This window comes from Paroedura picta, chromosome 5, assembly GCF_049243985.1.
Source record: "Paroedura picta isolate Pp20150507F chromosome 5, Ppicta_v3.0, whole genome shotgun sequence".
In the NCBI taxonomy this organism is placed as follows: Eukaryota; Metazoa; Chordata; class Lepidosauria; order Squamata; family Gekkonidae; genus Paroedura; species Paroedura picta.
This window is the reverse complement of record NC_135373.1, coordinates 15,681,106-15,693,964: the sequence shown is the minus strand read 5'-3', so window position 1 is coordinate 15,693,964 and position 12,859 is coordinate 15,681,106. Positions and strand designations below refer to the sequence as shown.

The 12,859-nt window shown below is 47.9% G+C and overlaps 1 protein-coding gene across 1 annotated transcript; it reads left to right on the top strand.

Annotated features, from left to right (window-relative positions):
- The first annotated feature begins 342 nt into the window (after nucleotides 1-342).
- On the top strand, nucleotides 343-12,558 carry LOC143837126 (trypsin-3-like). The gene is made up of 5 exons (XM_077336638.1): nucleotides 343-429; nucleotides 1,828-2,005; nucleotides 9,622-9,881; nucleotides 10,802-10,938; nucleotides 12,168-12,558. The coding sequence occupies exons 1-5, from the start codon at nucleotides 390-392 to the stop codon at nucleotides 12,315-12,317; spliced, it is 765 nt and encodes a 254-aa protein (XP_077192753.1). The 5' UTR covers nucleotides 343-389; the 3' UTR covers nucleotides 12,318-12,558.
- Nucleotides 12,559-12,859: the final 301 nt, after the last annotated feature.

Here is a 12,859-nt window from a genome sequence, read left to right as displayed (position 1 = left end):
AGGGTTGAGAGTATCCTGCATTGTGCGGGGAGTTGGACTAGATGACCCAGGATAACCCTTCAAATGATGGATGATTGTATTATTCTATGATCACCTGTAAATCAGTTGCAATCTCAGGAGACTTCCAGCCAAATTTTCAAGGTTGGCAAGGTCTCTAAAACCGAACAGCATGGGGTGTTACCAGGTTATTTTCAGACTAGTCTTTCCAGGAAACAGTGCCTTCAGGGAACACGGCAGGTGGAGGAGATACCTTTTTTCCCTGTCAAACTCCTTGATAGTGAGGTTGTTCTTTCTATTTTGGGCCTGTCAGCCAAACAGCTGTAGGATAAGGGTGGAGGGGAAGGGGCTATATAAAGGGCCCTGGGCGATCACAGCGATCTCTTGACACAATGGCTGTTTTCCTGTGCGCAATTCTGCTGGGTGTGGCAGGTAATTGCTTCCCCCTTCTCTTTCATTTATTTGTAGACCCCCCCCCCCCGCTCGCTCTCCACAAGCTAAGGCGTTTCTGGTTACATTTGTTTTGGCCAAAATGAAGGCCAGGTAGACCTTCACTGGCAAAGAGATGGTCTTCTGTCAGTGATGAAAATGCTTCAGAAGTGGCTGATTGGACATTTAATGAGACCCAGTTTGGGAATTCCTATGCTTTATTCTCCTTTAGGACTTAACAATTTGATGGTCTTGCAGTTTTCGTAAAAATAGAAGACCTTTTGACTCCTTGGAGGGCCACCATACCTGGCAGGTGAATCCGTATTTGACACCTAGGCAGTTTGAAGGGACAAAAGGCTGATCCTGAAAAAAACTTGGCCATTGTTGGTCCCAACTTGGTCCCAGAATACTCAATACTGAGGGAAATCAATGAAGCTGATGAGCAGAAGGTTCAGGATGGACAAAGGGAAATTCTACTTTACACAGAGAGTAATCAGCCCTATGAAGATAGGTTGGGGGACTTGGGAATGTTCAGTCTGGAGAAAAGGAGGTTGAGAGGGGACAGGATAGCCCTCTTTAAGTATTTGAAAGGTTGTCATTTGGAGGAGGGCAGGATGCTGTTTCCGTTGGCTGTAGAGGAGAGGACACGCAGAAATGGGCTTAAACTACAAGTACAACGATATAGGCTAGATATCAGGAAAAAAAATTCACAGTCAGAGTAGTTCAGCAGTGGAATAGGCTGCCTAAGGAGGTGGTGAGCTCCCCCTCACTGGCAGTCTTCAAGCAAAGGTTGGATGCACACTTTTCTTGGATGCTTTAGGATGCTTTGGGCTGATCCTGTGTTGAGCAGGGGGTTGGACTAGATGGCCTGTATGGCCCCTTCCAACTCTATGATTCTATGATTCTATGATTAAAATGTGGGATTTGCTGCCAGAGGACATCATGATGGCCACAGGCATAGATCCATGGAAGATACCATAAGACTATCAATGGCTACTAGGAAGTTGGTCTACATGGATCACTGGTCTGATCAAGCAGGGCTGTTTTTATGAAGGCTTCAGTCTCTCTGCCCTGATGCAGGCTGTCAAGGAGAACTGGTTGGCCACTGTGTGAGGAAGCATGCTAGACTAGATGGACCACTGGCCTGATCCAGCAGGGCTCGTCTTAGGTTCTTGTGAAGGCCTCGGCCTGTCTCCCCTATTGTTGGCTGTCCAGAGGAACTGGTTGTCCACTGTGTGAGGCAGGATGCTGGGCTGGGTGGACCAGTGCTCTGATCCAACAGGTCTCTTCTTAGGTTCTCCATCTCCTGGTCTGTTTCGTCTTCTCACCCTCACATCTTGTTCCTTCTGTCTCCTTCCTGCTGGTGCAGCCTCATCTTCTTCCTGTTTTGTCTTCACACAGCAGCCACTCCTCTGAATGGCTATGGCGATGATGACGATAAGATCATCGGAGGTTATGAGTGTCCCGCCCACTCCCAGCCTTGGCAAGTCTTTCTGACCTACGGGCCTGGCTATCGGTGGTGTGGAGGCTCCCTAATCAATGACCGCTGGATCATCTCTGCAGCTCATTGCTACAAAAGGTAAGCAGGAACATTGTCTTAACTGACAGAGGAGGGCATTCTTGCAGAATTCTTTCTGCTGCAGGCTTCTCAGAGAAGCAGTACCTTGACTGGGACACCAGAGACAGAAGGAAGAAACACCCCCCCCCCCCCTGCACACACACAGCTTTACTTATGTTGGCAGTGTTTAAATATGCAAAAGGGCAGAGCACGGGCTGCTTAAGGAATAAGTAACTCTAGTGGGAAGTGAAACCACTTTGTAAAGAGAGAGAGGATATGAGCAGCCTGAAGCAAGCAGGGAGGTCGTGTGCTGAAAGGAAGTCTCCAAATGAGCCAATGAGGACCCAGGAGGAGATTAGGGTCGTTCCCGGCCCTAGGAAAGCACGCCTAGCCTCGACCAGGGCCAGGGCCTTTTCGGTCCTGGCCCCCACCTGGTGGAATGAGCTCCCGGGTGAGCTGCGGGCCCTGCGGGACCCTTTAACATTCCGCAGGGCCTGCAAGACGGAGCTCTTCCGCCAGGTCTATGGTTGAGGCTGGGGCTGCCGGGGTACATCGACTGCTCTCCCCCAGGCTTCTTGAACATCGTTGACCTCCTTCTCCTCCACCCCCCCCCTTTTTTAGGAATGGGGGTAGGAAGGGGATCTTATTATTGTGCTGCCATGTTGTGACATTTTAAAGTCTTTTAATGGGAGTTTTAATGGGTTTTTTAAGATATTGTAACCCGCCGCGAGCCATTTGGGAGTGGCGGGAAATAAATCGAAATAATAATAATAATAATAATAATTATGTGGAAAAAAAGATACCAGGAAATTCCTGACCTAAATATGCTAACTGCACATCTCCTCGGATGCCCCCTGTACGATATAGAATCATAGAATCATAGAGTTGGAAGGGGCCATACAGGCCATCTAGTCCAACCCCCTGCTCAACGCAGGATTAGCCCTAAACATCCTAAAGCATCCAAGAAAAGTGTGCATCCAACCTTTGCTTGAAGACTGCCAGTGAGGGGGAGCTCACCACCTCCTTAGGCAGCCTATTCCACTGCTGAACTACTCTGACTGTGAAAAACTTTTTCCTGATATCTAGCCTATATCGTTGTACTTGAAGTTTAAACCCATTACTGCGTGTCCTCTCCTCTGCAGCCAACAGAAACAGCATCCTGCCCTCCTCCAAGTGACAACCTTTCAAATACTTAAAGAGGGCTATCATGTCCCCTCTCAACCTCCTTTTCTCCAGCCTGAACATTCCCAAGTCCCGCAACCTGTCTTCATAGGGCTTGGTCCCTTTGTCCCCAGATCATCCTCGTCGCTCTCCTCTGTACCCTTTCAATTTTATCTACGTCCTTCTTGAAGGGAGGCCTCCAGAACTGCACACAGTCCTCCAGGTGCGGTCTGACCAATGCCGTATACAATGGGACTATGACATCTTGTGATTTTCATGTGATGGCCCTGTTGATACAGCCCAAAATGGCATTTGCCTTTTTTACCGCTGCATCACACTGCCTGCTCATATTTAGTTTACAATCCACAAGTACCCCAAGGTCTCGTTCAGACACAGTGTTACCTAGAAGCGTATCCCCCATCCAGTAGGCATGCTTTTCATTTTTCTGACCCAGATGCAGAACTTTACACTTATCTTTATTAAATTGCATCTTGTTCTCATTTGCCCATTTTTCCATTGTATTCAGATCTCGTTGAACTCTGTCTATATCTTCTGGAGTATTTGCCAGTCCTCCCAATTTGGTGTCATCTGCAAACTTGATGAGTAGCTCTTCCACCCCCTCATCTAGATCAGTGGTCCCCAACCTTTCTGAGGCTGGGGACCGGCAGGGCATCGGGCCACGCCCGCGGGCTGCGCTCACGTGGGCCATGACTGCGCATCGGGCTGCGCTCGTGGGCCGCACCCGCGGGCCGTGCCCGCCCGCGCATTGGGATGCGCCCGCGCATTGGGCCGCGCGTTGGGCCACGCCCCGTGCATTGCGCATGCGCAAATGCACCATGCGCAGCTGAATCGCGGCCCGATGCGCGGCCCGATGCGCAGCCCGGCCCTGATTCCCTCTCCCCGCCCTCCCGCAGTAAGAAGCTTTTTTACTATATAAGAAGAAGTTTTTTACTGCGGGGGGGCGGGAGAGGGAGCTGCGGCCCAGCGCCATGGCCTTCGCGGCCCGGCACCGGGCCGCAGCCCGCAGGTTGGGGACCACTGATCTAGATCATTAATAAATATTTTTAAAAGTACCGGGCCAAGCACTGAGCCCTGAGGTACCCCGCTACTCACCTCCCTCCAGTCTGATGAAACACCATTGACAACAACTCTTTGAGTGCAGTTCTCTAACCCAGGGGTAGTCAAACTGTGGTCCTCCAGATGTTCATGGACTACAATTCCCATGAGCCCCTGCCAGCATTACCCCTGCTCTAACCAATTCCCTATCCACCTAACTATCTGAAAATCCAGATTGCAGTCCTTCAATTTATCCATCAGACATCATGGGGAACCTTATCAAAAGCTTTACTAAAATCCAAGTAAACAACATTAACCGAATTTCCACCATCCAGCAAACCTGTCACTTGGTCAAAAAAGGAAGCCATGTTGGTCTGACAGGACCTGTTGGAGACAAATCCATGCTGACTTCCTTGAATCACCAAATTGTCCTCCAGATGTTTACAGATCGCTCCCTTTAATATTTGCTCCATTCTCCACAACAGAGGTCAGACTCACTGGTCTGTAGTTTCCCATGGTCATCCTTCCTCCCTTTTTTGAAGATCGGAATAACGTTTGCTCTCTTCCAGTCCTCTGGGACATCTCCAGTCCTTAAAGAGGTTCCGAAGATGATGGACAAGGGCTGTGCAAGTTCTCTGGAAAGTTCTTTGAGCACTCTCGGGTGCATTTCATCCGGACCAGGGGATTTGAACTCATCCAGTGCAGCTAAATGCCTCTCGACAACCTCTCTATCCATGTTAACCTGCCACCCAGACACTATCCTTTGGCTACGGCCATCTCTAGATGTGCCTAAACCCTTTGACCTGTGGGGAAAAAACAGATGTGAAATAGGCTTTCTCTGCACCCTCCGTTAGAGTTTGTCCATCCGCATCCAACAGTGGGCCTATTGCCTCCTTTACATTTGCTCCTCACATAATACTGAAAAATCTTTTCTTGTTACAGTGGGTGTCCCTGGCCAATCTTAGCTCACTCTCAGCTTTGGCCTTTCTGATGATTGATCTACAGTGCCTAGTAACCTGTAGGTACTCTTCTTTAGAGCTCTGTCCTTCCCTCCATTTCCTGAACATTTCCCTTTTCTTTCTTAGTTCCTCTTGAAGTTCTCTGTTCATCCAAATAGGCTTCTTAGAGCTCCTGCAGTGTTTTCGTCTTTCTGGAATAGTCATTAATTGAGCATGCAATAGCTCTTGTTTGAGTAGCGCCCACCCTTCACATGCTCCCTTCCCTTCCAGCATTCTTGTCCATGGTATGACACTCATCACGTCTCTGAGTTTATTGAGATCTCTAACATCGAGATCATGGTTAGATCTATTGTATTGGTGCCACCCTCTTCTGAACATTATTCTCTCCACCAGGCTGAACTAAGATCAGAATTGTGACCACCGCCGCTATATGTTATATGTAACTTTTAATTGGGGTTTTTATGGGGATTTTATTGTGTTTTAACTATTTATGTTGTAAACCGCCCTGAGACCTATTGGGAGAAGGGCAGTCTAAAAATTCCCCTAGTGGCTTTAGTTTAAAGCTCTCCTGATGAATCTCCCCAGGTTCCTGCCAAACACATTCTTCCCCAGTTTCGATAAGTGCAGTCCATCAGGTGCTAGTAGGCTTTCCTCAAGAAAGCCTATCCCATGGTCCCAGAAACCAAGGGCCTTTTCGCACAGGGATCTTTGTTGCAAATTGTTTGCGGAATGAAAAATCGCCATTTAAAATAGTGGAATTCGTCGTTATGCATACCTGCCTTTGTAGTGGAATCAGTTGCGTTTTTTAGCGTTTCCCACAGGCTTCCGGTCTCGGCAGAAATCGCTAGAAAGGAAGCGCTATTGCCAAGCTCGTCCCGCCCCTGGCCGTTAAGCAGCCAATGGGCAGCCGTTAGCATGCTCCCAAACAGCCCCTTTCCCTTTAAGAAAGGTTTTTTAAAAAAAAAAACGACCCATAGCAACGAATCTAGGTAGATTCGTTGCTACGGAGAGACCCATCCAGCTGCCTAATGTGAGCTGTCGTTTGATTGTATGATCGTTTGCACGCTGCCTCGAGTGATAAAAAAAAAATCCCCCCCCCTCTCACGGGCCCGATTTTCAGCTGAATTTATTTGTAAAAAATAAAGGGACTTTATTTCAGCAAACGGGCTTTTCAGTGGTTTGTGCTTAGTGACTAAAGGTGAAGGACTGAAGCCAGGGAAGCCTCTAAACAGAAAGAGGCTTGCCGGTGCGTTTATCCCCGCTCGCTCGGAGAAAAAAAAATGGCGATCGCTTTGCCGGAAGTTTGGAGGAGAGAGCCAGGGGGAGGGACTTTGAAGAACCAGCAACAATGGTAACGCACAGGTCTTTAGCGCTAGTGTTGCAGATTGGTTGCAGGAGTGTATCGCTATCCGGAGGGTGAATCCACTTTTCTGGATTCCCCTGAAAGCGCCACAACGAAGCGCTTTTTGCTGATTGGTTTCAGGATTGTTGCAGATTGTCTACGACGTCGTGGGTTATGGCAAATTAGTAGCGTTTCCAAATAGCAACCATTGTGCTACTTTGAAGCCGTGCGAAATGGCCCCAAATGTCTCCTGCCGGCACCAACTACGCAGCCACTGATTCACCTCCATTATCTTCCTCTCCCGACGCATTCCTCTTCCTTTGACAGGCAAGATTGAAGAGAATACCACTTGTGCCCCCATTTGCTTGAGCTTCCTCCCCAGATCTTGATAGTCTTTTTTAATAGGAGCGATGGTATTCAGCGACATGTCATTCGTTCCCACATGGACCATCACAAATGGGTAGCGATCCGTAGATTTGAGGAGTTTGGGCAGCCTTTCTGAAACATCTTTAATTTTCGCCCCTGGCAAGCAACACACCTCTCGGTTTAGGGGGTCGGGCCCAGCCACATGGCGATCCATTCCTCTTAGCAGGGAGTCTCCAATTACCAGTACTCTCCTTTTTTTTTCTTCTCAACTCCATTTCCTTCTGTCCCCGTGGCCTCTTCCCTTTGTCTTAGACTTTGTTTTGGAACCTCTTTCCTCGTTGACCCTTGCACCTCCTCTGCAAGGGCCTGAAATCTATTTTGGAGCCATAGATGCTGCTGGATCAAGCACCCTACAGAACTTGCGTGTTCTATAACTTATCGTGCTTAGCCCAACATCCCCTTCTGCAAGTCAACATATAGCTGGTTCAAGGAACTGGGTTCAAGGAACTTGCCCTGAGGAGGGGAGAGAAGCAGCCCCAATTTTTGAACTGCCCCATCCATATTTGTTTGATTTCTTGGGTTAGGAAATGGCACAGAGGAGGAGGAACTGGGAGGTGGGGAATCACCTCTGACTGCCCATCAGTCGGGGACTGCTGTCACCCTATTGAAGGGATGTCCCCCAGGGAGGGCAGATCAGAGCCTTGGCATGTCATCAGAAGGATGGTAAGATTTTAATGTGGTATGATATTTGAATAGTTCTCATTCAGGATGAGAGATTGCTAGGTAGATCTTTTGGTACATGGTGTTTCCTAAAAGGGAAAACCCCGAATTAAAACCAGAATGAAACAAATATCTACTAGGGTTGGGCATTTTGATGCCTGAAGCGGCCGTTCACTCCCAACGCTGGCTGCATCGGGAGCGAATGGACGCTTCGGGCGTCTTTGATATAACCTCTAACAAACTTGTGGTTCTCATGTTCCTCCATGACCCACTTTCTTAAGCACTGATAGAAGAAGAAGAGTTGGTTCTTATATGCCGCTTTTCCCTACCCGAAGGAGGCTCAAAGTGGCTTACAGTCGCCTTCCCATTCTTCTCCCCACAACAGATACCCTGTGAGGTGGGTGAGGCTGAGAGAGCCCTGATATCACTGCCCGGTCAGAACAGCTTTATCAGAGCTGTGGCGAGCCCAAGGTCATGGCTGCATGTGGGGGAGCGCAGAATCGAACTTGGCATGCCAGATTAGAAGTCCGCACTCCTAACCACTACACCAAACTGGCTCTCCAGTTAAAAGGGATAACACAAAAATAATAGCTCTTACAATGGCTGCTAATTTAGTTGCAGTATAGATCTGCCATAGAACAGATTAGAAGCCAACAAACAGTCTTTACTTCACCCCTATCATCTGATTGGGATATCTCCATTCCTCAGGTCTGATTAAGGCACTCTCGAAAGCTTATACTCTGAAACGTGTTGATCTGTAAGACGCTACTGGACTCATATCTTACATTTCTACAAATTTAGTAGTGGTTTATTAGTACTAAACCAGATGTTGGCTGAATGTAACCTTCATGTTCAAAGGCAGTATACCTCTGTATACCACTTGCTGGTGCATAACCCTGGGGACTTGGCCTCTCAAAAGCTAGAGATGTCTGGGAGCTGTCATTCTTGGAGGGAGAGTCCTGAGAGCCAACTTGGTGTTGTGGGTAAGAATGGCAGCTTCTAATTTGGAGAACCAGGTTTGATTCCCCACTTCTTCCCCATGTGCAGACAGCTGGGTGCCATTGGGCCAGTCACAGTTCTCTCAGAGCTCTCTCACGGGCGCGGGCGATGCGTGGGCGTGGCCCCCGCGGGCCGCGGGCCGCACCCCAATGCCCTGCTGGTCCCCAACCTCAGAAAGGTTGGGGACCACTGGTATAGCGTACAGATCATGCAAGGTCATGTTACTGCTTTACTTCATTCTGGTAAGACCTCATTTGGAGTACTGTGTTCAGTTTTGGGCACCACAACTGAAGAAAATGTAGATAGAGCATGTCCAGAGGAGGATTAGGGAGATGGTGAGGGGTTTGGAGACCAAGTCGTATGAGGAAAGCTTGAGGGAGCTTGGCCTGTTTAGCCTGGAGAGAAGACGACTGAGAGGTGATACAGTAATTGTCTTCAAATACTTAAAGAGCTGTCATATAGAAGATGGAGCAGAGTTGTTTTCTGTTGCCCCAGAGGGTCGGACCAGGACCAATTTGTTCAAATTAATTCCTAAGAATTTTTGCCTAAACATCCAGAAGTTCCTGACAGTTAGAGCGGTTCCTCAGTGGAACAGGCTTCCTCAGGAGGTGGTGAGTTCTCCTTCTTTGGGAGCTCTTAAACAGAGGCTAGACTAGAGCATCATCTGAGCAAAATGCTGATTTTTATGAACTTAGGCAGGAAGGGATGTGCCCGTGTTTGTCTCTTGCGGCCCTTCCTTGCATCCCCAGGGAATTGCTGATTGCCACTGTGGGATGGTGGGTGAATTTCCTCCAGGCCATTTAGAGATTTTTGGTGGGGAGGATCACTTGGGCATGGAATTGGGGCCACTGTGGATGGGTTCCTGCATTGTACAGGGGGTTGGACTCGATGATGCTGGAAGCTACTTCAAAATCTATGATTTTATGAGAGTTCCAGAGACACCTGACTGGCTGAGCTGCAGGGCTAGTTGGATCACTGGTCTGACCCAGCAGAACCCTTGGTCTGTTCAACAATCACCTTTTTGTTTTTTACAGCCCGAGCACACTCGTTGCACACCTTGGGGAGCACGACACTTCTGTCGAGGAAGGTACAGAGCAGCACATCCAGGTGGAAAAAGCCATCCGCTACCCCCAGTACAACGAGCGCACCATCGACAATGATTTCATGCTTATCAAACTTGCCCAGCCAGCTCGTCTCAGTGCCTTTGTGCAACCCATCGACATTTCTCAAAGCTGCCCTGCGGCTGGGGACAACTGTCTCGTCTCAGGCTGGGGGAACACTCTGACAACCGGAGGTGAGTTAGGGCAGCTCTCTCTGTCTCTCTCGTTGCCCCATATTCATGTGAGCCAGGATGGAAACAGGGACTCCCTTGAGGCTTCGTTGTAGATGGGGGAAGTACAGGAGAGGAAAGGGACCCTTAATGTCCCATGATAAACTGAACCCATTTGACCACAGAGACAGCAAGAGAGAAGAAATGAGAGTCTTCATCCATTGCTTAAGGGCAGATAACTAATCAATGGACATTATTTAACAAACTATCAGTAGGATTTCATGTTGTTTTTCCACCTCCTGGGCTGGAGATTTCTTGCTAATTGGCATAGTTGGTTAATGCAGCAGAGTTTTACTGAGTCATAGAAGTGTGATATTAAGTGCAAATAAATAAATCTCCCAAGTAGTATATTGCAAGAAAGGTAAACTTACATTTATCCAAGTATATCTTGTTCACATTCAGGTTGCAGTCAAAAGGAGAGGGTACCATAAAGGGTACTTTCCCTATCGCAAATGGTCAGCTTGTCTGGTATTGTGTGTGTTTGAGTATGAGAGAACTGTTTCTACTGGAGAGACTGCAGAGATGTGTGCCTCCATGGAAGGCCATGTGAAGTGAGGGGGAGGACAAAGGGATAGCAAGAGGAGGGGGCAGAGGGCAGCTCACAAGATCAAGAGAGTCATCCTATTCAAGGAGAAAACGCTTATCCATTCTTAGAGTGATGTAGCGCCCCCCCCCCCATGTCCAACGCCACTAACTCATTAAATAATTTCCATTGCTTAATCTTCTGCAGATTCTCATCTTTGTCTCTGCTGAGATGGAGATCTGCTTGAACAAACGGGTTGGTTGAGGTCACAATTGCTCAATCGCTGATTGGTAGTTCAACGAGACCCTGCAATGTTGGAATCGGATTGGACTTTGCAGCAATTAATCTTCCTCTATTCCAGTTATCTACCCAGACAATCTACAGTGCTTGAATGTGCCCATTCTGTCCAGATCTACCTGCCAAGCTGCCTATCCTGGCCGCATCACATCTAATATGTTCTGTGCCGGTTATATCGAGGGAGGCAAAGATTCCTGCCAGGTAAGCAATGTATTGGGTGCGTTGGTGTGGGAGGATCTAGGAAGAATGTTTGGATCAAGAAAGACACACGCTTACACATACAACCTGAGCCATTCTGTGACCCTGTTTCTGAATGCTTGCCATGTATTTTCAAAACCTCTGCATCATGAAAGCTAGATTAAGAGAATACAACTTTTGCGGTTGTGCTCTCATCGAGTTCCTAGCGCAGGAGACAATGAAAAATATGGCCTATACATCCCAGTTTCAGGACAGCACAGTCCAGAATTATGCCATCTTGATATAGAACTCTGAAAAATAGCTTTAGGGTGTGGATCAAAAAATCTCCACAATGGGGTCACGTATAAACAAAGGGGGATTCCCCCCTATACACCTGGGAAAATCTACAAGTTTGCTGCAGCAATACTGAAAACTAAAAATGGGGGGAACCCCCCAGAGGGGTTAACTCCCCTGTAAACTGAGAATGCCAGATGACAGTTTACGACATTTTGGGGTTGCCTAGGAACACAGCAATGTAGCCTTGGTTTAAGCAACCTGGGCATGAATGTTGTTTGGGTGGAAGCTGCAGAAGCAGAGAGAGGAGGGGCAAGAAAGTGGAGGAGGAGCCGGGAAGAGACTGGGGTGCTCCGTAATCTGCAAGTCTTGTAGGTTCCTAGTTCATGCACACTTATATGGCTCATTTTTATGCCAAGCTTTGTCCAAGAAGCTCGTGTTGTTTTGTCTTTCCTCAGTTTAAGTAGCCTTTCTCAACTTTTTTTATCATTGAGAACCCCCCAAAATGTTCTTCAGGCTTCAAGAAACCCCAGAAGCGGTGCAATATGATTGGGAAGTACAGCTGGACACATGCCCACCTGGGCCCCCTCCCCTGCCCACCCCCTCCAGACCAATCATTGGCCATTTTGGAAGGGGGTGGTAGGGTGACATGACCATATATGGTCATATCACTTGATAAGTGTTTAACAAATTAAAACAAATATATTTTAAAAATTAATTAAGTCCTACCCATTTGGGAAACCCTTCCAGATCCATCAAGAAACCCTAGGGTTTCATGAAAGCCTGGTTTAAAGTATAAATTGGTTTGGTTAGGTAGGTGGTAGCTGATGGAAGAGAAATGAAAAAATAGGGAAGAAAGAACAATTGGTGCCTGTAGGGAAAGATTCCTTAATTTACTCTTTAATTTGATTTTAACTTGATAGGGAGATTAATCTGTGGTCGGTCTTCCTTACTTTCAGGGAGACTCTGGGGGCCCACTGGTGTGCAATGGAAAACTCTCAGGTGTGGTGTCCTGGGGAATGGGTTGTGCCCAGAAAAACTATCCCGGAGTTTATGCGCCCGTGTGCAACTACCGAGCCTGGATAGAAGAGGTAATGAAGAACAACTAAGAGTCCTCGACATCCACACCACAGCAAGCAGGAGGCCTTCCCCCTTCCGCTTCCAAGAAGGAAGGGAGCAGGGAACAGCCATGTCTGCTGCAAACACTGGCTCAATGTCCTTCCCTCTCTTCAGGGGAACCCCGGAGCTGTAATCTACAGATTGACATCACACTCCCAGGATTCTGGGGGGGGGGGGGGACATGATGGTTAAACTGGTGTAATGTTAAAATGGGTAGGTGTTCCCCTGAACAAGAAGGGGAATTGAGGTCACAGCCTTGTGTTTTGAAATAAAACATTACACTGCCCTGACTTGTTTGTGTATCATTGGGCAGGGGGGATGTTGCAGTTTGTCTGACTGCAATGGCGTTTCAGGAACAACGAATGCTAGAGCTGCTCACCATCTTAATTGTCTCTAGCTCTCTATGTCTTACCCTGAAAAGGAAACTCCAAATGAGAGTATATCATCCTTCCTTCCTTCCTTCCTTCCTTCCTTCCTTCCTTCCTTCCTTCCTTCCTTCCTTCCTTCCTTCCTTCCTTCCTTCCTTCCTTCC

Coding starts and splice junctions, on each gene's coding strand:
- LOC143837126 (XM_077336638.1), top strand. CDS start 390: ATGGCTGTTTTCCTGTGCGCAATTCTGCTGGGTGTGGCAG. Junction 430..1,827: donor AATTCTGCTGGGTGTGGCAG/GTAATTGCTTCC, acceptor GTCTTCACACAG/CAGCCACTCCTCTGAATGGC. Junction 2,006..9,621: donor GCAGCTCATTGCTACAAAAG/GTAAGCAGGAAC, acceptor TGTTTTTTACAG/CCCGAGCACACTCGTTGCAC.